This window comes from Mixophyes fleayi, chromosome 8, assembly GCF_038048845.1.
Source record: "Mixophyes fleayi isolate aMixFle1 chromosome 8, aMixFle1.hap1, whole genome shotgun sequence".
In the NCBI taxonomy this organism is placed as follows: domain Eukaryota; kingdom Metazoa; phylum Chordata; class Amphibia; order Anura; family Limnodynastidae; genus Mixophyes; species Mixophyes fleayi.
In genome coordinates, this window is record NC_134409.1 from 37532546 (window position 1) to 37556214 (window position 23669).

The following is a 23669-nucleotide window of genomic DNA, read 5'->3' on the forward strand; positions in this document are numbered from 1 at the left end:
TTCCCAGGCAATAAATACAAAAGTGAATTATTGGAAAAGTGAACATCCTGAAACAAAATAACAAGAGATAATAACTAGTGCTTACAAGCATTATTTTGCTGTTGCATTTAGTGAATATTAACTGATTTTGAGTTAAGAGCAAAGCAAAGAAAAGGAGCAAATTTGCACCTTGGCAAAACCATGTTGCATTAGAGGGGGAGGTAAATTTAAAATGTGGGGACAGATTCATAGATAGAATACGGCATGTCATAGATTAACTTTAACATTAGTGTAAACATAAAGCTATCAATTATTTGTGTGCTACATGAAAAAGCAGCCAGTATATTCCTTGCATGCAAAACAATAAGTAAATTTGTACCTCTTGCATTGTAAAATGGTTTGTCCGGGTTCAAATTTGCTTCTTTTCTCTGCTTTGCTCCTAACTCAAAATCAGGCCCTCTGTGTTAAAAGATTGCGCACAGGGGTGTCGAGGGGGGGTGGGGCTTGCTGTGTAGTGGGAGGTGCCATTAACCTGGGGTGATCACGCCCCTTTCTGCAGCTATGGAAGAGGCACCAAGAAGTTGCTGTATTGGAACAGAAATACCTCTTGGCGTCCCTGATTGGCCAGTACATATGAACAATATATAAGTGCTTAAAGTGAGTTGTGTTAAATAAGAAACTTCAATACAAGTTTGTGTGGCTTTGGACCATTTTCAATCTGGTAATGGATAATAACATAGATGAAACGTATACTGAGCTGACATGTTTATGAGCTCTGTGCTTTGCTGGTGCATTGTGAGTGTAGAGAAATTCTGTGTACAGTCTAACCAGGTCATAGCAATGCACTACATATGTATGTTAATGTTAATAGATTATAAATGCATATGTGCACATTTAATGGTAGTGATCAATAAACTACATTTAAACAGTGTCAATTTTATATTTTTAGATTTTAATGCTTGTGCCCATGAGTCCTTAGTGTTATATTGAATGAGAAAGCATTCATTCTTTCTCACAGATTCACTCAAATTAATCACCATCATTTTAGACTGTACATCTCACACCAATGATTTCAGATGTTTCAGTCAATCTGTGTGTTAAATCTGTGACTACCATTACGGAAGTTGAAGGGGGGGGAGTGAATTTAGAGTATTCAGTATTTGTTTTGTGCAATGATACAAAGCTGAGAGCAACTGTTTAACTTAATCCAGCAGCACCCTAATGTCTCTGTACTCCAGACACTGACGGGGATGAAAATAGAGAGGAAAACTGACCTATAGGCTCAGACAAGATTTCGGAAACTCTTAACGTTCAGGAAGTGGATATTGTGGTTTTTGGCGGCTGAACACTGCTTAAAAAAAAAAATAAAGCATCATTTCAAAAATAAGATTCTTTTAGATTGTAACTGTTCACAGCCACAATGCCCAAAAGTAGCGCAGCATCTCTGATTTCCCTCGCCAAACGCTAGGTAAGCTAAAAAGGTTTTAATTTACTCTGTTTCTAGACTGCTCCCCCTCATTCCTTTCCCCTTTAATTATTTTTTTTCCTGCCAAATGTAATAACACTAAAATGCTTACAGGGATGCTGTTAATATATTCTTCTCTTTAGTATTATAGTTATTTTGTTTTGTTTTAATTGTGCACGTATGCACAGTTGCTAAAAATGTTCAATAATACTTAACTTGCCAGTTTAATCCACCTGCTGGTAGGGAAGACTTCTCCAGAACTACAAGGATCTATGGCATGGCACCAACACAGTTCTCCTAGTAGGGATTAGTGGGATGTTATCTACAAAATACATATTAAGCGAGATAATAAGAGTAGACAATGAGATATATATCACATAGAGTGTAAGCTTGCGTGCAGGGTTCTTTTACCTCTCTGTCTCAATATATTACAGTATTGTTTTATTACTGTTTATTCCCAAATGTAAAGTGCTATGGAATTTGCAGCCGCTATATAAATAAATGTTGATGATGATATGATTTCCATACATAGAGTAAAGAGGACTAAAACAGAATTGTGCTGTACACTTGGTCTGTCATAAAACATAGGGATTTAAACATGATTTGCTGAGGTTGTTGAAAATACTGATAGTTTCAATCTGTGACTGCCATTATGGGGGTATATTTACTAAACTGCGGGTTTGAAAAAGTGGAGATGTTGCCTATAGCAACCAATCAGATTCTAGCCTTCATTTATTTAGTGTATTCTACAGCTAGAATCTGATTGGTTGCTATAGGCAACATCTCCACTTTTTCAAACCGGCAGTTTAGTAAATATACCCCTTGGTTGTGGAAGAGAAGGGTTTGTGTCAGACTGTTTGATTAATCATGAATATTATCTCCCATAGTTATGATTTTATCACTGACAACAACTTACATTTTTGTCTGCTTAACAAAAGCCTGTGCAGTTTTAAATGCACCCATCAGCCACATGCTGAGGCCTCATCAATAAGTAATTGAGGGCTGTGGACCTGCAGCTTTAGTAAACAATAGGTTTGGTATGTGAGAGGTAGTGAAGGGGACAGCGGAGTCTTTGAAATGCCCCCAGTGAAATGTCAGATCTGCTGTCAGCTCTCCCATATGCTGCTGCTCCTGGTTGAGTCCTGCAGTGGACCAGGTGGGATGGGACATATATTTCTCACATTAACAGCCATCATTATCACTATATCTGGCCTTCACATTACAAGCCTGGAGAAAGATTTCCAGCTGGGTATAAACAGAGTTGAGATTAAGTCAAACAGTGAACACATTTTAAGGAGTTCATAGTTAATCAGGTACAAAGAGTTCAACATAAGGCAGACGTGGGGGAGGATGACAGAGGTATATAAATATATCAAATCATTACTAGCTCCCACACAGTTGCTTTATATCTGGGATGGAAAAGCCACTGGTCCTATTGCCTAGCAAGATGGGCTGTTTTTACACTAATGAACACACGGCTGTGACCTTGCCGGGGTTCCCCAACACCTCCTACCCTGGTCGTCCCCCCCCCCCTTTAATCCATGTTCTAGTGTACCTGTATAGATGTATGTGCAGACAGGAGGCGTGGATCAGGAACCACTGTGTTTTTCTAATGGCCAAAGCAGGATAGCTGGCAGTAAATGTGCATTTTACAGAAGTTATATAAAACATAGCTATTCATAACACCATCAACAATAAAAATAATATATAAATATCTTTTTTTCTTTAACCCTAGACTGTGTTAAACAATTTAGTAAGAACCAATTTTAAAATAATTTTAAGCCAATTTAATGAAAGTATAAATATTGGCTCAATGTCACAAATAGTCCTGCAGAACTAATTGCAGGTAAATTGTCCATTTCTAGGTGAAGCACATTTGTGCGTAGAGGTTTATGTGTGAGATTAGACCAGAAGCCGGCAATCACCCTCTACAGCACCCATCATATCAGACAGATATTGGAAGGGTGACTGTTGCTGTTACGGAAACTGTCCATTCTAGAACCAGACCAGAATTTTTGTATATTATACCCATTCAGGAGCTGTTTTGTGGCACACAAACTGCATTCTTGGCGTATAATGTGCTTTTCTTTACGTCTGACATGCACACAAACTACTACATTCGGATTTAGTGCTTTGTGCGCTTGCCCAGAAGCAAAAATAAAATAAACGTATTATACGCCAAGAATGCAATTTGCATTCAATTTAACATGAACCCCTTAATCTGATAGAGTTAAAGGTGACTGGATTATTATATTAAGACTTTCCCCTTCCAGGTATGGGTGACAGCAGATGCTTTATGATTTATACAGAGACAAATTATGTTGTGTCTCCACCTTCTGCTGTCTCTCCTGGTTCCATCCATCCCGCACATCCAGCGGTTGTATCTAGTATATTTCTACCTTATGTAAGTTTATGTAAATTGTAAGCTCATATTTACTTTCAGTTTTACATCATTGTATATAATGTGTTTGTGTCCTGATCACCTCAATATACAGCACTGTGTAATATGTCAGCACTTTATAAATACATGATGATGGTGATAATAATAATTCCAGAAGACAGATGCATGAGGAGCAGATAGAACATCCCATTTAAACTTGTGCTAATAAATATTATTATTCACTTATAAAATACAAATACGTTCTGGACCTGTTGTATAGAATTAAGAAATAGAATAGAAACATAGGATGGACATTTACAGACACAAATGGAAAGCATACCCTTGGCCTAGGAGCTTACAATCTAAAGACTAAATGACACAATTTTTATTGTCTATTTTGTGCTATTAACAGTATTTCCCTATAGTATAATAAAATAAAGCATGTTTGTGTTTAAAAAGAATGTACCTCCCCCTTTAACAATTAAAGTGACACAGTGTTTCTTTATTCCATGGTATACTCCATATTCTCAGTAGGTCTGGGACAGAAAATCTGCACAAGAGAAACTTGTTCATGAATGGACGTTGTGTAAATAGATTTATCGCAGTACTCTGATTTGTTCCTGTGTAGTTCTAGTTAGGTGTGTTAATCTCAAGGATAAAAACATAAACAGATGTGGTATAACAGCCACTCTCCCACCAGGTTGTATGCCACATCTAGACATGCATTTGTGCGCTATTTCAGATCCAGGTGGCTGTCTACTTCAAACCACAGGCTGACACTCCTGAAACCTACATATAGGCTGTCGGTAATTTTGTGACTGCACAGTGTCGGTACTTTTGTGACTGCCCAGTGTCGGTACTTTTGTGTGTGTGTGTGTGTGTGTGTGTATATGTGTCTGTGTGTGTGTTTGTGTGTGTGTGTGTTTGTGTGTGTGTTTGTGTGTGTGTGTATGTGTGTATATGTGTCTGTGTGTGTGTTTGTGTGTGTATATGTGTCTGTGTGTGTGTTTGTGTGTTTGTGTGTGTGTGTGTGTGTGTGTGTGTGTGTGTGTGTGTGTGTGTTTTGTTTTATAGACGGTTTTAATTATTGTTTTTACAACTTGAATAAGATTAATAATTCGCAATCAAACATGTAAGGAAATAATAATACATAATAGTTACGTATTTCTGGCTGTGGGACAACTAACTATTAACCAATAAATAATAAATGAATAATAACGATAAACGATTACCATATTTTATTAAGTAAAAAATGTCAACTCATACTTAATAAAATAAATATTTAAATATGTAACATTTTTGAGTTCGAATACTGGTTGATAAATTGCTTATTGATCCTATTTTGCCTTAACCCCTAAATTTCGGTTGGATTCTGCTATACTAACACTCGGCCAGTGAACAAAATACTTCACCTGCACAGCACAAATACATCATTACCTAGATCATGAACCTAAAAAGTGCTAATATATTTATAGATGCACATACTAAATACACTGCTGGTATAACTTCACTTGTTCAATGTACTGAACGTAATTAAAAGATTTGTACCAAGCTTAAGCAATTTGCGCCTCTCCAACTGCTGCGGATCTATAAGACCCAAAATGCTGACATGGGGTGCTGGGACTTGTAGTACTACAACAGCTGGAAAGTTGGAGGTTGCCTACTTCTGATTTATGTCATATTTAGTGACAAATAAAATAAATGTGAAAAACGTTTGCACATAAACACAGACATCTAATAATAATCAGCAGCAGCGCCACCCTGTATAACGCAAATATATTCCGTAACGGTGTACATTCAGAGACTTGTAGCTGCTATAGATAAATATTTGCCTTCAGCAATCCTCTGGCTGGATGAAGGTGCTGGGCTCTGCCTAAACCTGGTTTATCTCATTCATCAGTTATTAGTGAGGAATAGGGAATGTATTTTTTTTTTACAATGCAGATTTAGTTTTTAAAACACTCTACATATTTCAAACAAAGATTTGACTCAATGTAAAACAGGGCAATACATCTATTTAGTTTGCAGCTGTTCTGGTTGATTTGCTTATAAATCAAGATGGGTTCATTAGTTCATGATGGAACAGATTTTACAGTGCAGCGCTCACTATACCCGGTTAGAAACCGCTCATATATTTAATCTTGTGTTATGAGTCAAACCTTCCCGTCTGCACATCTGGGGCTCTAGCTGAGGCAGTGGCAGTATGGTGTGAACATGTAGCAAGTGTGTTTATTTGTAATACTTTTACAAGATGATATTCGTTGACTATGCATTACTTGCTCGAATGTCTCTATAATGTATTTCATTTGTAGCTAATTGTACAATGGTTGTAACATTGGAGCCTGTAGGCGTCAAGTTATTACACACTATGAAAGTTGGTGGGTTTGCAGTGGCTTGAGCTGTCATAGCGTGATTCAATTGTACAGTGATATTTACCTTGTATAATGATAGACTTATTTGCGTTAAATGAAAAATGCTTCTAACTGTAATGTGTTATAATGATGGTCATCAGATGATCACATTAGAACAAATGAATCAGTAAAAGGCTTCTGCAGAACATCTTAGGATATATAGCCTTCAATTTATTTTAAATATGTAATATAGTAATACGATCTATCTATCTATCTATCTATCTATCTATCTATCTATCTATCTATCTATCTATCTATCCATCCTAATCTAAACTCTGTCATCTAGCTCTGTCTGCAGCCACGACATGACTCAGGCACCTTATTGCAGGATGTCTGCGGGTCTCCCGGCCACAGGCACTATGTGTGTGATATTTAATGCCCCAGTTTTGCAGATGACGGTCTTTGATAGTGTGCCCCATGGTGTGTGCACCGGCACCCTGCCCTTAGTCAGCTCGGGTGCTGCCGGCGATTGGGAGACATGATTGGAGAAATGAGAGGCTCTATGATGTCTCTGATAATGACCTATATCTGCTGGCTGGCTCCTCTGCTTCCATGTCCTGCAGAGACAGACAGCAACCGACTGGATCGGATATCCTTACTGATCTCCTCCAGCAACGATCTATGGAGCTATGCCCTACCAGCAAATCCAGCACCAACCACTTAGCACCCACAAAGTGGGCCAAAGATGCCTCATTGCATCCTTCAATCTGCATTATGTGTAGAAAAGATATGATTTATGTTCACTGCAGTACTAAACATTAAATGTGTGAAAATGCAATGCAAATATAGTTAATATTAAAATTAATTGTGTGTGTATATATATATATATATATATATATATATATATATATATATATATATATATATATATATATGACAGCTTTTCACAGTGTAAAGATAACGTGCAAAATAATAAGTGAGGATGCAAATGGTTAAAGCACTGCGATTTTCTTAGGAAGTCGTTTAGGTATTGCTACACTATAAGCACAAATCCCTTACACAAGTGTAGAATGGTCTTATCTCTGTGCTGCTTCTGCCTCTGCTGGTGTCCCACATCTTGCTCAAGAGCCTGCAAACTACTCTGTCACCAGCCCGGCCTCCTGATGTAAGATAAAGTGGGATTGAGTAACATGGTTTGGGTAACACAATGTCAGACATTGAGCATGGTGGGTTTGATTTCCCAGGTGGGCTGCGAGGAAGCTATAAGAAAGGCTGAAGACCCCCCCCCCCCCCCCCCCCCCCTCCTTTTCTGTGCATTGTTGGTGCATGGTAGGGAGGGTGATAGGAAGATGTCAGTGTGCAGCCACCTGTCTGAATGCCACCTGGTGAATGGAGCTTGTAATCTGTCCTGAAGCCCAGCCCAACGTGCTCTACCCCCCCCCCTGCTCTAACCACGCCCACACTCCTCTACTTCTCCCTCCCCAGCTCCTGTCTCCTCCTAACCAATGGATGTCAAATCTCTTGGCAGATAACAGGCAAGATTTTGGACTCTGAAGATATAGAAGCAGCTGCTGGTGGGTTTATTTGGTCTTTCTGGAACTTCTTGATAGTGGTGGAAATAGGCCTCAGAGCTGCAGCCATGCCGAGGTCATTCTTGGTCAAGAGCAAGAAGGCTCACAGCTACCATCAGCACAGGTCTACAGATGGAGACGACTACAGCCTGCAACAGGAGACTGTTCTGGCGTACATCTGTGCAGGTATGAAAAATCAGGACACCCTCTACACTTTCCTGTGACTTACTGTTCTTACTAGCAATGCCAATTAACGGTGGATATATGTATATATATATATATATATATATATATATATATATATATATATATATATATAAAGAGAGAGAGAGAGAGAGAGAGAGAGAGAGAGGTATATTTATAGAGGTATATTTATAGGTGTATTTATATATAAGTATATATGTATAGGTATATTTATAGGTATATATATATATATATATATATATATATATATATATATATATATATATATATATATATATATATATAGCTCCTGGGAGACGTTCTGATCTCTATGTTTTATATTGACACATATCACACTGTATATTTATATATAAATTAATCTATATTGTTACGTAGGTTACTGATTAAAAGTGAATTTACTGTTTGATATCCTCTTTTACTGCTGATTTCAAATAGTTCAGTTAACGAGTTTCAAAATATAAAAGAAAAATATTTTGACTCCAATACATCCGCTATATAGTTTAATTTCTATGAAACTGCGATTTGTGGCAGTCAAGATTGTGAATCTAAACATTTGCTTTGTTATACTTTTTCCGACCGGTAACTATTTATATATTCACTTACATACAAACCGGTTTCTGGAAGGGGTCTAGTGGTAAATACATCGCTCGATCTTTACAATGGGAACTGTCACGTGACTACACATCTGGCTGCCCTAGGCTTGAGCCTCGGTGGTCTGATCGACAACCTAGGAGAGCTGGTGCTTCTGCCAGATTATTTTACTCAAATTGTTTTCAATGCCATTCATAAATTAAAGTGATTGCTAATAATAAACGTAAGGACAACCTGAAAATTAGAAAAAAATCAAATTAAACTGGAGTAATATTATTTAATAACACATTCTGCATTTGTCATCCAGTCCATGTGATCAAGGTTGTTAGATGGGAGTTGAGTTAAATATGTTTTGCTCGGGTTATAGTTACAGATTTTGAATAATTACTTTCTGGGGAAATTAGGGAATTATTATTAATTCATTTATTCTTTATTTTCTGCAGAAAGCAAAGCTCTACCTGAAGTTGAAGGCAGCTTTTCCCCTGTGTCCTCTCACCTGGGGGAGTCTGGAGACGCGTCCTCAGACTCTCCCCGCAGCTGTGAAGACAGTGTCTGCGACACCACTGCGTCTGAATTCGAGGATTTCTGGAGACCCCCTTCCCCGTCTGCCTCCCCAGGTAATAACTGCCAGACTGGGGTTATGTACATCCTGGATCTGTCACTGCTGCATCTGATAAGACACCCGCAAAATACAGCAGACAGGTGTCTCAGTAATACAGACACAGAATAAATATACTCAGTGATAAATGTGATTATAAAACGAGCTGCCCTTATATTCCCCAGCTGCAGCTATAATATTATCACATATAAAACTCCTGTTGGTCTGCACAAATCATCGCAATCCTTGAAAACAAATACGATCGTTGTTCGTTGGTTGCAGTTATATTACAGTTCACTGTATTGCACACATTCTTAATTGTAACCAATGGAAATAATCTGTCTGTTTTGGATTTTATATCTTCGAGTTCCATATGTGAATCATGAGTAAATAAGTCTGGCATATTAAGAAATCTGAGGTTTGGTGTTGGGAAGTTAGATGGAATTAATACAGTGTAGATTTTCCCTGAAATTCCCATAAATTTTGATGTATCTTTGTTGTTGGTTGTCGTTTGTTATAGTAACAAAGTGTAAGAAAATAGCATCTGAAATGCAATGCACTTGCGCAGTATTAATGTATATGTAAATATGTAAAATATATATATATATATATATATATATATATATATATATATATATATATATATATATATACATCTATACAGACGTTTTTAAAGTCGCGATGTTTTGATCCAGAACAGACTGTAATTTCCCAGATTTTCTTATTTACATACTTTTCTATAACATTATGTGCACCAAACATTCTATATTAACCAAATACTGAGCAATATAGTAATTTTTTATGTTCCCATTACTATTGATTCGTACGGGGCTGCTATGAACAGTAATGCAGTTATTTTAATTGAATCTTATATTGGTTACATCTGAAACAAATGTAATTTTGTTTTGTTTTTTAAAACGTGTTAAAAGAATATTTGCACAATATGAAGAATTATTTTATAATAACCATGGTCCTGTTTATTGTTTGCTATAAAATCCCAGTTTTATTTGGCTGGAGCGGAAGAGGTTAATTGTGAATGAATTTACAACAATAAGGGGGGGGGGGGGACTGCATGCAATGTATGGTGATATAGTGAATTTGGTTTTGGCTGCTCATTTTGTGATACGGACATGGTAAAGTTATCGATCCCAAATCCCGATTTTGGGAAGAATCTTAAGCGTTGTATTTGTAATAGAAGCCTGTACTGCATCTACTCCGGACGTGTAGAGGTGGTAATTACAGTGTACAATTCAGGGATGTAACAGAGGTGTTATATCTAGTACACTCTATATACAATCTACATAGTTCATTCTAGTTGTATAATTGGCATGGTAATACTGTAATTTCTCCGTACATTTTTTAATTAGACCTTATGATGCATTGGTCACTTCATTATTTTATCAGTACCTGGCTTCTAATTTCTTTGCACCATTTGTTCAGAATCCAGTGCTTATAAATATATAATATATATATCATTACAATTTACATACCTCAATGTGGACTGGCCAATTATCGATTACCGATCTAGATACCATTCTCCCCTAATAATATGAGTACACCATGCAGGATTCATGTATGGCTGTATATCTATATATGACTGATTACTAAATTTCATGTAGTTTCCTACCTCCAGTAACATGATTGTTGGAATGAAGCCAGGAGTTGTATTCTAATAATAATTCAAAGGGAGGCTATCACTGAAATAATAATAATTATACTAATAGGTTTATTAAAGCAAAATAATACATTTTATATATTATTTAACATCAAAAATGAAAAATATATAAATAAGACTGGTATGTTCATAGTATATCTTGAATTCTAGCTAGGCAGCTGCAGGTTTCTGATTTTCTAAAATAAACAATTACAGTAGGCAGATAAAGTAGTATATTAAACTTGCATACATTTGTTATTTATTTTAAGGGAGGAGCACATATATATGCCCCAATTTGTAAATTATTTTTCTATAAGGATTATATGTATACACCCTAAATATTGCTTCCTTTTTATTTACATAATGTGAGTTCCACTTTCTTACAAAATTGGGAAATATCTGTGTTATAACACATACTGAGTTTCTAAGTACTTAGTTTCTTTTTGTGTTCTTCTAAATGTATTTAAAAAATAAGCAAAGTTGTGTCATGCCAAACAGTTTGCACCAGTGTCGTTCCTGTGTGCATGTTACATACATTACACACACTGTGTTGGCAATTACATTGAAGCCACTGATTGTGGGCAAGGCAGCTATATTATATTTTAGGAATAGGAAAGTAAATAATAGAATCAAACAATGTTAATAAAGGGTTGATGTTCCTTTTTATGTGAATAAAGTTATGGTGTTTTGAATATATATATATATATATATATATATATATATATATAGACTTGTTGACCAAATTTTAATTATCAAAATAGAGGGAGATGCGCTAGGAGAAAAAAACATCAAAGAAAGCAGGTTTTGGACCCATAACTCCATAAATTATATGCACTTATAAATTTGTGCTGAATCAAACAGACATTGGCCACTTTGGCAGTCCCCCCGTCCCTGGATGCAGAAGAGATTTGTGCAAAATCAAACAGAATATGGGCATTTGGACAGTCTCTTCTCCTATTTGAGTAACTTGTCCAGGGAAGCTGAAAGGAATCACCAGGGCTTGCCAAGCGGGAAAACAATTTATTTTAGATAATAATACAAATCTATGCACTTTTTTCAGAGATAGAGCACTTTGAGGCTTATGGTAGCCGTGAACCATGTAGAAAACAGGTGACCTGTATGCAGGTATTCGCCCTGAGACTGATTTCGAAGTGCAATACTTGTTCCTCAAGCATCAGGTGCACATATCAATGGATATATTTAGGGTTTTTACCAAGAATTAGAATTCCACCAACCAAATTTAAATCCTGATTTCCCTGCAATTTCCAGTACAAGACAGCAAATAAATTTGTTCCTGGAACTAAAAAAAAATAATGATATTATTTTATCATTCAAGATTTTCCTGCCCCATTTAATATATAAAATGGGGTATACAATTTGACAAAAAACAATATTTGGTATTTAGCTGAATTCTAAAATATGAATTTGCTGGATCCCTAAGTTCAAACACATGGTTATTTACTAAACTGATTTAATTTTGTGTTTAAGTAATTACCTTATACAGCATGATCTGCATTCAGTATGATATTATATGTTTGGCTAAAAACAGATATGGAATTTTGTTTAGAATATTTGTAACAGACCTATTACTTTTCTAATGTGCGCCAAAATATTTCCTAGCCCAACTTATTTAATATGCACTATTGTGTTGTTTTGCTACGGTTAGAAGTATTTTAACGTGAGTAGTAATGGTATAAACAGACAGATAATATATGAAATTATATTTTAATATTTGTAAAAAAATTTCAAAGTGTACGATTAGGCTACAGAGGAATAGGATGTGTTTATACTCTGTTATTTAAATTGTCGCCATCAAAGTGTTTAGGATGCACCACATTCAGGATTCTGTTTAGGATATGGCTAAATGTAAAAGGATGTTAGTGAATTTTGGATTCAGCCAAACCCTTAGTTATTAGCCAACTGAATCCAAAACGTGTCATTGCTCACAGAGCTAAAACTAAAGATAAGATCTTATCATTTGGGTCTGGCCACCTTCATATGAATATACAAATTAGGATTTGGTTTGGCAATTGGCTGCACAGAATGCAATATGGATTCAATGCATCCTTAGTATAAAGTGTAATGTTACTAAATCAAGGCAGCAGGGCCTTCATTGCCTGTCTGTAACTAGACATGTATGATCCATGTAAATGTAATATAGACATATCCTTTATTTTTTCTCTTTTACTTTCATTCATTTCCCAGCCTCAGAAAGGTCCGCCTGCCCATCCTTGGATGATTCTCCAGCTTTTCCTGTGTCCTTCAAGCCATATATGTGGAGCAGCCTGGCAGGGTCTGAGCTTAGACAGCTGGTGCAGAACTACAGGTCATCAGGACTGGAGAGAAGTTCATCCCTGAGCCTGTATGGAGACAGGGATCCACCAGCTCATCCTCCACCTCTCTACAGCTCTGACAGGGGTGTGCATGGGCTCTATGGGGACTATGCGCAGGGTGTGTCTCGCTACAGAGATTCCCGCGCCGACCCCGCTTTGTATGGAGAGAAGACACAAGGCATTAAGGTGGAGTCCGATTTGCTGTGCACACGACTGCTGCTTAACACCGACTCCTACAAATGTATAAAGTGCAGCAAGGTAAACATATATCATGGATACACCACATAACAGAAATTTTAAGTCAAATATCTTAATGGATTCATGAGATAGATTAGCCATGACTTATTCTCCAGATTGATTAATCATGTCTTCCTTTAGATTACATTATTAAGATAGTATTACTGTAATATATTTTCATTTGAATGACCACTCACTATTCCCCCTTTACTCCCAGGTTTTCTCCACACCCCATGGCCTGGAAGTGCATGTGCGCAGGTCCCACAGTGGAACAAGACCCTTTGCCTGTGAAATGTGTGGGAAGACGTTTGGCCATGCTGTCAGCTTGGAGCAACATAAAGCAGTTCACTCCCAGGTATAAAGGAGGAGAATCAGTGGTGCCAGTAATGGGGTTCTTGCATGTACACACAGAGGCTGTTTCTGGGAAGTGTGGAAAAAGGGATCTGTAATCTGTAATAAGAAAGCATATTAACAAATGTCTTGCAAATCACTACTACAGAAAGTAAAGGGGGCATTCCGTAAAAGGCAAATTATAACATTATGGCTGTGCAATATTATGAATGCGCCTGGCCCCTGTTGTATACACAGATACCCCGAATGACTGGCATGTGTGACAGCAAACTAGTCACCACAATTTTACATTATGAATTCAACATACCTTACAATGGGGCAATGATACAAGAATCCAGCCAATGATTGAGCTCGTCCCTTTGCTTTGCACTCTTTGTAGACATATTCACTAGAAACAGCTTTTTACGTTAACACCAATAAACTTCTTCATATGGTTTGCAAAGTAACCAAAATACTGTAGGAAAGAGTTTTGTGCCACTGTTTCAAACACACCATTACATATACATGAATACTTTTTCTTTTGCAGGAAAGAAGCTTTGACTGTAAAATCTGTGGTAAAAGTTTTAAGAGATCGTCTACCCTCTCCACACACTTACTCATCCACTCAGACACAAGGCCATACCCCTGTCAGTACTGCGGCAAGAGGTTTCATCAGAAGTCTGACATGAAAAAACATACCTTCATACACACAGGTGAGTCCCTAGCACTATACGCCGTACCCTTATAGCCTACCTGTAGGCTACATTTGTGGGGTTCATAGAAAAACAAACTTAACATCGTTGGACGTATTTTCCTTATTAACAAAAATATATTCAACTTAATCAAGAATGCATTGCTGGGTCCCACAGCAAAATTTGCATAGATCCCTGGTGATGCTGCTCTTCCCTTCCAAGGACCCACTCTCTGCTCTTAATAGATCAGAGCAGGGGGCTCTTCTGGGCATGCGTTGTCCAGCACATGCACTGGACTGGCAGATTATCAGAAAGGTCCTCTCTCTGATCTACTGAGAGCAAAGTGGGGGCATCTGGTGAGGGTGTCAGGGGGCAGTGATGGGCGGTAGTGGTGGGCTCAGAGATGTGGGGGGATCTGACATTGCTGCCCCCCCTACCTCCGAGCCCCTTAGCCACCACCCCCTGCAGCTAATCAATTTACCAGGATCTAGGATCCCAGTAACGCTGCATTGTTGTCATTGGTTCCTAGTGAATTGGTAATTTGTATCCTTATGGGTGGATTGTACCTAATATGTGGCTGCCTCAGCTATATGTAGGATGAAGGTTCCCCTTTAAAGCCTGTTTGACATGGAGGTAAAGCTGGATCAGTGACTCATTAATTAGATTCCACTGACAGTACTAGCACATATGTTTGCTGGATGTTACATGTTAACATTAGACTACTTTATAACATGTCTTCTATTTATTGGTAATATTGCCAAACATAATTTATTGGTATCTTTCCCTTTTAATCGTGAAGTTCAATTTTATTTATTGTTAACATCGTCTTCACATTAGATTGGCTTAAAGCTTTTTTTTTTACTGTACAATGATTCAAAAATACTCCAGTATGTGAAGTTTTACAACACTGACTTTGGTCTGTGCATCTCTTTGTGTCTCTACTAAGCTGAACCTTGACACCCGTATCGCTGTCAGTGGTTGTCAAGGAACGGGCAGAGTACCCGTACTGTACTGGTAAAGCCTAGCACCAGCTTAAGACTTGGATCTTTTGAAATAAATGCTCTGACTAGTTTTGTGGATTAATGAAACGGAAAGGAATTAGCAGATAATATGCTTTTTTTTGTCACCAGTGAATAAAATTAGGGTTAATTTCCATGTCTAAGTAAATGAAGGCAGAAGCCAAGCTGATGCTGGATCATAGGAAGCAATCCAGTGATTAGAATAACATCTCTGTACTTTAGTGAGTCCTTTAAATGAATATAGCCTTAATACAAGACACTAACCAAGAATTCCATGGACCAACCATCCTTCTGCCACCCAATAATTTTTTCCCTGTCTCTGTGTTTTGTTGGTTAAGAAATACTTTTGTTCAAATGTTAAAGCCATTTCTCATAGTGATTTGTCCATGAAGGGCACTATATTATTGATGTCTAGGAATGATATTCACTTAACCTCTGCAGTACAAATCTTACTACCTACAAATACAGACTCATATGCTCCCTTACAGGCAGCAGCTTGTGTCCATCTATTTTTTTAAACATTTGTAGAAAAATCCATTTACAATAAGCACTACTCATTAGTAAATTAATTGTATCATATGTCTTGTTTATTCTACTTCCGCTTTCTGTTATAATAAAATTGTACTGTATATTGTTGTATTTTCACGGTCTGGGCAAACTGTAAATTGTATTTCGGCAACCTATTGTGGGAGCCATGTCGTTTCACATTCTGAATTAAGCCCAATCCTGCTTTCTAGTTCATAACCTAGTCCGTCATCAGGGTACTAAATTCAGTGTATGAACAATAGTTGTGGAGAGATCTTCCTTCATTACAAGCATCTGTTTATCAATTGAATCCTAGCAATCCAATCAGTGTTGTTTTAATACCATCCAGCCAGTGTTTGCTCACCAGGGCTTTTGTAAAAGACGATTTGCAACCTATTGTTGGGCCTTGATTTAAAAGGACACTGAGAATGACAGGTGAACGGAGTTGACTGATGCTGAGCAGTGCCCCCACACACACCCCTGGGCTCTAACTCTCCATTGTAATATGTAGCTGAGTAAAAGTAAAATAGAGGGCTCTTTAACTTCTTCACTGCTAGTGGTAATTATGGTCCATTACTCTGTAAGAACATATGCTCTTACCTGGCAATGAAGAGACTAAGCAGCAACTAGTATATTTTCTATGTCAGAAACAGATAGAAACACTATGATTTGGTACTATAGGAGTTAAGTGCTTTTGTCCTAGTGTAAATATTTGTCTAACAATTGTCAAGCATCTATACAGATAAATTATGATTAAGAGTGCTTCAGACACGCATGAAATGATTATCTACAGCCTACTCAAGTTACAGTTCCTATATAAGAATTCTCATATTGTTCTACGTCAGGCAAAAATGGCATTTTAGTAATTTGCCTAAACAGCCGATCACTTGAAACTAGGAGTTCAAAAGCAGAATTCTAATCTTTAATTAATGATACATTGGCGTGTAAAGCTGGGTACACTGTTTTCGTCCAATAATCGGCTCAAACTGCAGACATACGACCACTCGTTCAAAAGTCGGGTCAGTGTGTACTGTGACACGATGGTCGAAAGTCTGCCCAAGTGGACGATTCTCGCCTCATTTGGTTGGTCGTACCGTTTAATATTTTCGTTCCAGTCTCGTTTCCGCTGTGCAGTGTGTATGAACTTCCGACCGATCCACGACAATCCTCCGATACTTCCTCGACCTGGGGGGCGTGTGTATGTAAATTTTTATGTCAATCCCAGTCCGCACATCACTGTGTTTTGTATAGATGTATATTGCACCTGTCTGGCTGCAGACCATTACACTTGTGTAAAGCACGTGTGTTATTACCCTTTGCGTCTATGTCGGAAATGAATGAAGAGACAGTGTAGTCTTCTCTTTTTAGGCAGCTTTGGGAGTTAACTATTGCGAAAGCTCCGCCCCTTTATGCTAATGTCTTTGGTATCTCGTTACATTTCCCGCAAATGTCGCTGCAGTGTGTACGAAATTACAGTCATTGCTCACGACAACATGGCTGTAAAAAGTCGCTAAAGGGACGTCCGCTCTTCCCTTTATCGTCCTAAACAAGGCTAGTGTGTATGCAGTCCATGGACCGAGCGATCGAACCATCGGTCGCATGTAAAATCGCTCGGCATAAAAAGTTGGTCGAAATTTCTGTAGTGTGTACCCAGCTTAAGAGTGACAAATGGCAATATTTAAACTCCAATATCATGTAAGAGCTATATATGTACTCAGTATGTAAACCACATATATGTGATGCCAGTTTAATTCCCATTTGCCACTTTTCTTTCAGGAGAAAAACCTCACAAGTGTCAAGTCTGTGGCAAGGCGTTCAGTCAGAGCTCCAATCTGATCACACACAGCAGGAAGCACACAGGCTTTAAGCCATTTGGCTGTGACCTATGTGGCAAGGGCTTTCAGAGGAAGGTAGATCTGAGGAGACATCGTGAAACACAGCATGGTCTCAAATGATCGAGAAATGAAAACTCCATTGTACCACACAGGAAACCTTTGTCAGCTGAGAACACTAGGTGAACTTCAATATGAAAATCTGCGGTGTTGACTCACTGAGCACTGATGAGGGTGGAATATGCAGAAATCTCAGTTCAGAGAGTGTTCATTAACTTGTATCATCAACAACAGTATCTTCTGAAGAAACAAGTCTTCCACGACCAAGATCACTAGCAGACTCCAAGGTCTATAGTCCGGTACACTTCCACTTGCGACTATAATAACTCTAAAGTATACAATTATGGATGTATGCTTCAGGTCTGGAGGATGTATACAAAGGAGTTACCAGGGTATTAAAAGCGTGCAAAGAGTGACTCTTGAACAAAACAAAGTGGGAATTGAACTTCTAAACCCTGACTAAATTAATTAGTAAAAATTATTTTAATGTGTGTGTTTATTTTTCTAGTCTATAATGGCAGGCATATGTTGTTACACACATACAACTGAAATATTCCTTTACTACAGTACCCTTATAGTGCAGTTAGAAAACAACTTTGCTTTGGTCTTTTAACAGTTTGTTCAATGTGAATCTCCCACCGACTTACTTGTGGTCTGGACTAGAAGTAAAAGCAATCTATCACTCTTGTGTCTTCTGTTGGGAAGGAAATGTCAGGGGACAGATTTAATTGTCATGTGCAATTGTGCTCTATCTGCATCTGGTGATGATACCAACAAGATGACATTTCCTATTCTCTTAAGTGCCCTTTAAATTATGTTTTCATTTGCAGATACTGTCACAATCGTTATCCACTTGTACCTATCATGACAGATGCAGAATCCTACTTCACTGTGAACCTAAGGGGGTGGGGACACCTCCAGATTACTTTAATTTATTGGCTTGCTCCTGTTGTCCTGAAACTTTAACGAAATACACTACTTTATCTTTCTTCTAGGTTGTTTATTTGTGTTGCCCTTGAAGACGGCACAGATTTGCGTTGATCTCTATACTGGATACAGTTATACTTATAGGGCAGCTCTGTGTTATATTTAAGGGCATCAAAAATAAACAACATTATTTTTAAGGGTCACAAAATAAATAACTCTGTTTATATGATATAAAGAAACTGAAAAGTACAGATGTAAGCCAGAAAGATAAAACAATGCATTTAATAAAAGGACGTTTACAGGAGAATAAATTGCATTTTGCTAAATTTCCTTGTTACATCTGCATATATGGAAGTCAAACAGATGTCGCTGGATGTAGCCCCCATCTATGGCAGATCACTCAACAAGCCAGGTCCATTTATTTTTTAAAACAATGGACGGTGTAGCACGGTCATACTGTTTATTTTTATTCTACTGTACAGGGACCCAAAGTTTACTATTTGTACCATACAGAGTGCCCTTATTTTCCTTCCTAGCAGTGGCTGAACTACCGTGGGTACAGGGGGTGCAGCTGCTACGGGGCCCGGGAAGCAGAGTCCTCGTCTCCCTGCTCTTTGCAGACCTGCATTACTGTACCCCTATCCAAACTATGTTATGGGGCCCAGCGATGCAGAGTTCCGCCCCTGTCTAATGTGCATACAGCTCTTTCTGGTGCATTTTTCACTATCTGAGAGATACTGTTAGGTACAATGTAGGATGAGATGTAATAAGATATGCTTCACACTCTTTGATTTGGTCATTGAAATGATTTGCCTTAAACAGAAAATATTTTCTGTGTAACTCACAGGTAAAGCTGTACTTGTAAGGCTGTTTGTAAATATATATCGGCATTGGACCGTTCTTGAGTGTGATTTGTTTAATGTTGGCTATTTATTTGGAAAAAATATATGTTTTAAATAAAATACAATTTCTTCATTGGTTGATCATGTTAAATTTTTTAAAATAATCAAATCTATCAATCTCAAATCTTTCTCATATCTTTGTATCATCATCATCATCATTTATTTATATAGCGCCACAGATTCCGCAGCGCTGTACAGAGAACTCATTCACATCAGTCCCTGCCCCATTGGAGCTTACAGTCTAAATTCCCTAACACACACACAGACACACAGACAGAGAGAGGGAAAGAGACACTAGGGTCAATTTTTTGATAGAGCCAATTAACCTACCATTATGTTTTTTTTTTGGAGTGTGGGAGGAAACCGGAGCACCCGGAGGAAACCCACGCAAACACGGGGAGAACATACAAACTCCACACAGATAAGGCCATGGTCGGAATTGAACTCATGACCCCAGCGCTGTGAGGCAGAAGTGCTAACCACTTAGCCACCGTGCTATCTATCATCTTTGTATCCATCTATCTATCTATCTATCTATCTATCTATCTATCTATCTATCTATCTATCTATCTATCTATCAGACCATCCCATAGTTGGCAATATTTGAATATAGTTTTCAGCGAGACGTTGCTTCTGGGTGGTTGCATCTCAGCAAATCCAAAACGGTGTTGTCACGGAGGACATTGAACACTATTATTATGACATTTTCACTCAACATCGTTAGTAATTAGAACACTGTATTCTATCTCATACAGCCTTGATATGCCAGGCTAAATCTGTACTAGTTCCAATACAAAGAACAAGAGAAATAGCTCTGTTACAGTCAGACACAAGTGTAAGCGGAACTTGCGATTGAAAAAATCACATTCAAGTGTATATGTTTGTATGCCGTATTCAGAGTGGAACAGACACCTCAGATACTTCTATCCAACGTGCAAACATATACATAAACCTTTTATTTTTTATGTTATGAATGCAAAATTGAATTACCTAGCTAATACAGCAGGAATAAGTTACATACATAAAAAGCAAATTTTGTTTTTATCTTTGCTAAAACATGCTCCACAAATTCTAATCTATGGCCCAGTGACCACTAAAGTCTCAATTAGTGTCTGTGAGTCAATTGTAGCCCTCTAATTACAAACAGTTCGCTAGTTCGGGTGTTCATCATCATCATCCTCTACTTATACCTGCATCTGACCACCCACAAATAAAAACGATTTTACAGCCATATCTGCTTTCTCGGCCTTTTGGCTAAGATCAAGTGAGTACCTGTCTGAGTAAGGCCTCGCCCAACCTGAAAAGACCATGGGAAAGCTTGGTCTGGCCAGAAGGCCGGTAGCTTGGAAGCCTGAGTTTAAAAAGTGCCCCTGGAGTGGTGACCCAGGGGTGCCGGATATCACTTGAGGTCTAAATTATCCTCACTTGACACAAAGGCACAGAGCACAATCTCACTTCCAGCTACCACCACCCTTTCTTGCCCCGGCCTTTTGGCTAGGCAGGAACAATTTTTAACATCTCGGCCGAAAGGCTGGGGCCGTCATGCACGGCACTATTTATTTACTCACCGTTTTGTCCCTATCACCTTTTTATATGTTTTTTCACTTGGATTTTATTGGTGCGGGTTAGGCCCTTATGGGCTCTCCCCCCGAAAGATCTAGGGGGGGCTGTGAGGCCCTGAGGTTCTGGCCCCCCTGAAAACACTGGAGGTCCTCCCCTTAGGGGTGGACTAGACGTAGAGCCCTGGGTGAAGCCTCGGTGGACCCCAGGGCCAAAGGGACCCCCCCTAGCTTTGCGGCGAAGGGGGGCCTGAAGACCCTTGCCCCCTAAGGGTCCTTTTTGGATCCGGGGGTCGGGGACTAGGGCCCTTCCTTTCTTAAAGAGGGCCACGTACCGCACCCTTATGCACGTTTTTTAAAGTTACGCACTTTTTTTTCGAGCACTAGGGTGAAAGCACTGCTTTTCAGGCTTTCAATAAAAAAAAATAATCTGTATAATCAAGTGTCGGATTATTTACTTTAGCACTTTGTTAGGACACAGCCCACAATGAGTCAATAAGTGCTGCATGCTTGAAAGTAATACAGAAATGCTATGGAACTATTTGTAAGTAGCAGGTATGGAAGGTTATATTGTATAAGGTGGGCTTCCTATCTAGCTGGGTAGATCAGGTGACACATGTGGGCAGTGCCTGGTTGTTAAGTGTAGACAAAGGCAGATTCTGATGAATACTAAGTAGCTTTACCTTCAGATTCAGCCAGCCAAAACCTAATTATTCAGATTGTATCGTTCCACCCATCCTGCTTCATTTTCATGCTGTAAATAATAGATTGCAGGACTCACATTGCAGGGGTGTTAAGCTAGTTGTAAAATACATTAACCACTTCTTAAACACTTTTCAGTGTTTATGGGTTTTCCAGTTTCTCATAAGAGTGGAGTAAACTAGACTTAATCATACAGCCAACTTAAACCTGCTGCAGTTCTCACAATACACAAAATGTTCTTGGAAATATAGTGGATCCTGGTTTATGTTGATATTAGCCTAATATTTGTTTTAGCCTTACCACCTATATAACACCAGGCTTCAAATAAGCAAATCAAACTGACCTCTGTGAACTTGTAAATTGTAATTTTATGCATGATAATTGGGTAGCCATTAATTCTATCTACAATGTTATGATCCCATTAGCTGAGAATAGTGATGCAAAGCTAATCAACCACTGATCAATAGTTCCACCATAAGCAAAGTAACCCCTGACCCAGTGGAGCACTGTATACATTACACACTTTCAATTTAGTTCCTAAGGCTGGGTACACACTAAACAGTTTTCAGCCGATTATCGGGTCAATCACACAATAAACGTCCAATATCGCATTAGTGTGTACGCTCCAACAATGAACGATCATCATTCCAAAGCCCATCGTATCGTTTAATTTGATTTTAAAACTGGACTAAAAATGTCGTTCAACAATGCAACGAGGTTCTAATCCTGCAGTGTGTATGTACTCATGACCGACAGTGTCCCTAGATCTCTATGGAGTGTGCAGAGTAATGGGGGTAAATGTATCAAGCTGCAAGTTTCTGGTGAGTTTGAAAAGTGGAGATGTTGCCTATAGCAACCAATCAGATTCTAGTTATCATTTCTTTAGTACATTCTACAAAATGATAGCTAGAATCTGATTGGTTGCTATAGGCAGCATCTCCATTTTTCAAACCCGCCAGAAACTCGCATCTTGATACCTTTACACCCTGATCTTTACAGCTGATTGTCGTGAACATAGAGAACTTACTATTATTTATATGGGTTAACCCATCATATAATTGTGAGGAATAAGGCCTACATCATAGCTGCAGTGTAAATATGGTATATCAAATGAATCCATTGATAAACTGAGCTACTAAAGTTTAAAATGTCAGAGAGTCTGTTATGTGTGTATTCGGTGGCTCTGCACATCCCTATGTTAGAAGATAGCAGTGTCCCCTGTGGCAGCTTCAAATGTCCCTGCAGTGAGCTATATCCTGGCTTGGGATGGAGTTTTGACACCTGAACAGACCTTTAGGAACCACTCAGCATGGTGTCTGGTTCAAGGAGAACATGTGCTATATTTTATGTAGACAAGAATAATTCAGTTTTAAAATATGACATTTAAAATCAATAAAAGTAGTGATCAATCCCATATTCCTCAATAGCATGACGAGGAGCAGCTCATATGTCAAATTAAGAATTCTGCCACACAGAGAAGTTGAGGAAATGGGTATAATGATACCCTGTACCTAGGCCTGTTTGCTATCAATAGATGGGTAAATTCATAGGGGATCTATTAATAATAAAATTGGGTCTGTGTGACACTTCACAGAAAAGTTAGGTCACATAGTAGAATTGGGTAGTAAATCAGGTAACATGCAAATGGAGATTGTAAAAAAGTGTCACAGACCACAACCTCCCTGGAGGTGGGGAAAAGGTAAAGGTGTCTTTAAAAAGCTGAGATCAGTTGCAACAAAGTGTGAGTTTCTTTGGGAT

The 23669-nt window shown here is 38.3% G+C and overlaps 1 protein-coding gene across 2 annotated transcripts; it reads left to right on the forward strand.

Moving 5' to 3' along the window:
- The first annotated feature begins 1180 nt into the window (after positions 1-1180).
- Positions 1181-19710, forward strand: GFI1 (growth factor independent 1 transcriptional repressor). Of its 2 annotated transcripts, none has more exons than XM_075182375.1 (7): positions 1181-1447; positions 7661-7932; positions 8985-9158; positions 12999-13384; positions 13581-13718; positions 14241-14406; positions 17706-19710. In XM_075182375.1, the coding sequence occupies exons 2-7, from the start codon at positions 7815-7817 to the stop codon at positions 17882-17884; spliced, it is 1161 nt and encodes a 386-aa protein (XP_075038476.1). In that variant the 5' UTR covers positions 1181-1447; positions 7661-7814; the 3' UTR covers positions 17885-19710. The 2 variants fall into 2 exon arrangements, with proteins under 2 accessions (XP_075038476.1, XP_075038477.1); XM_075182376.1 differs by having other exon boundaries at positions 7704-7932.
- The last annotated feature ends 3959 nt before the right edge of the window (positions 19711-23669 follow it).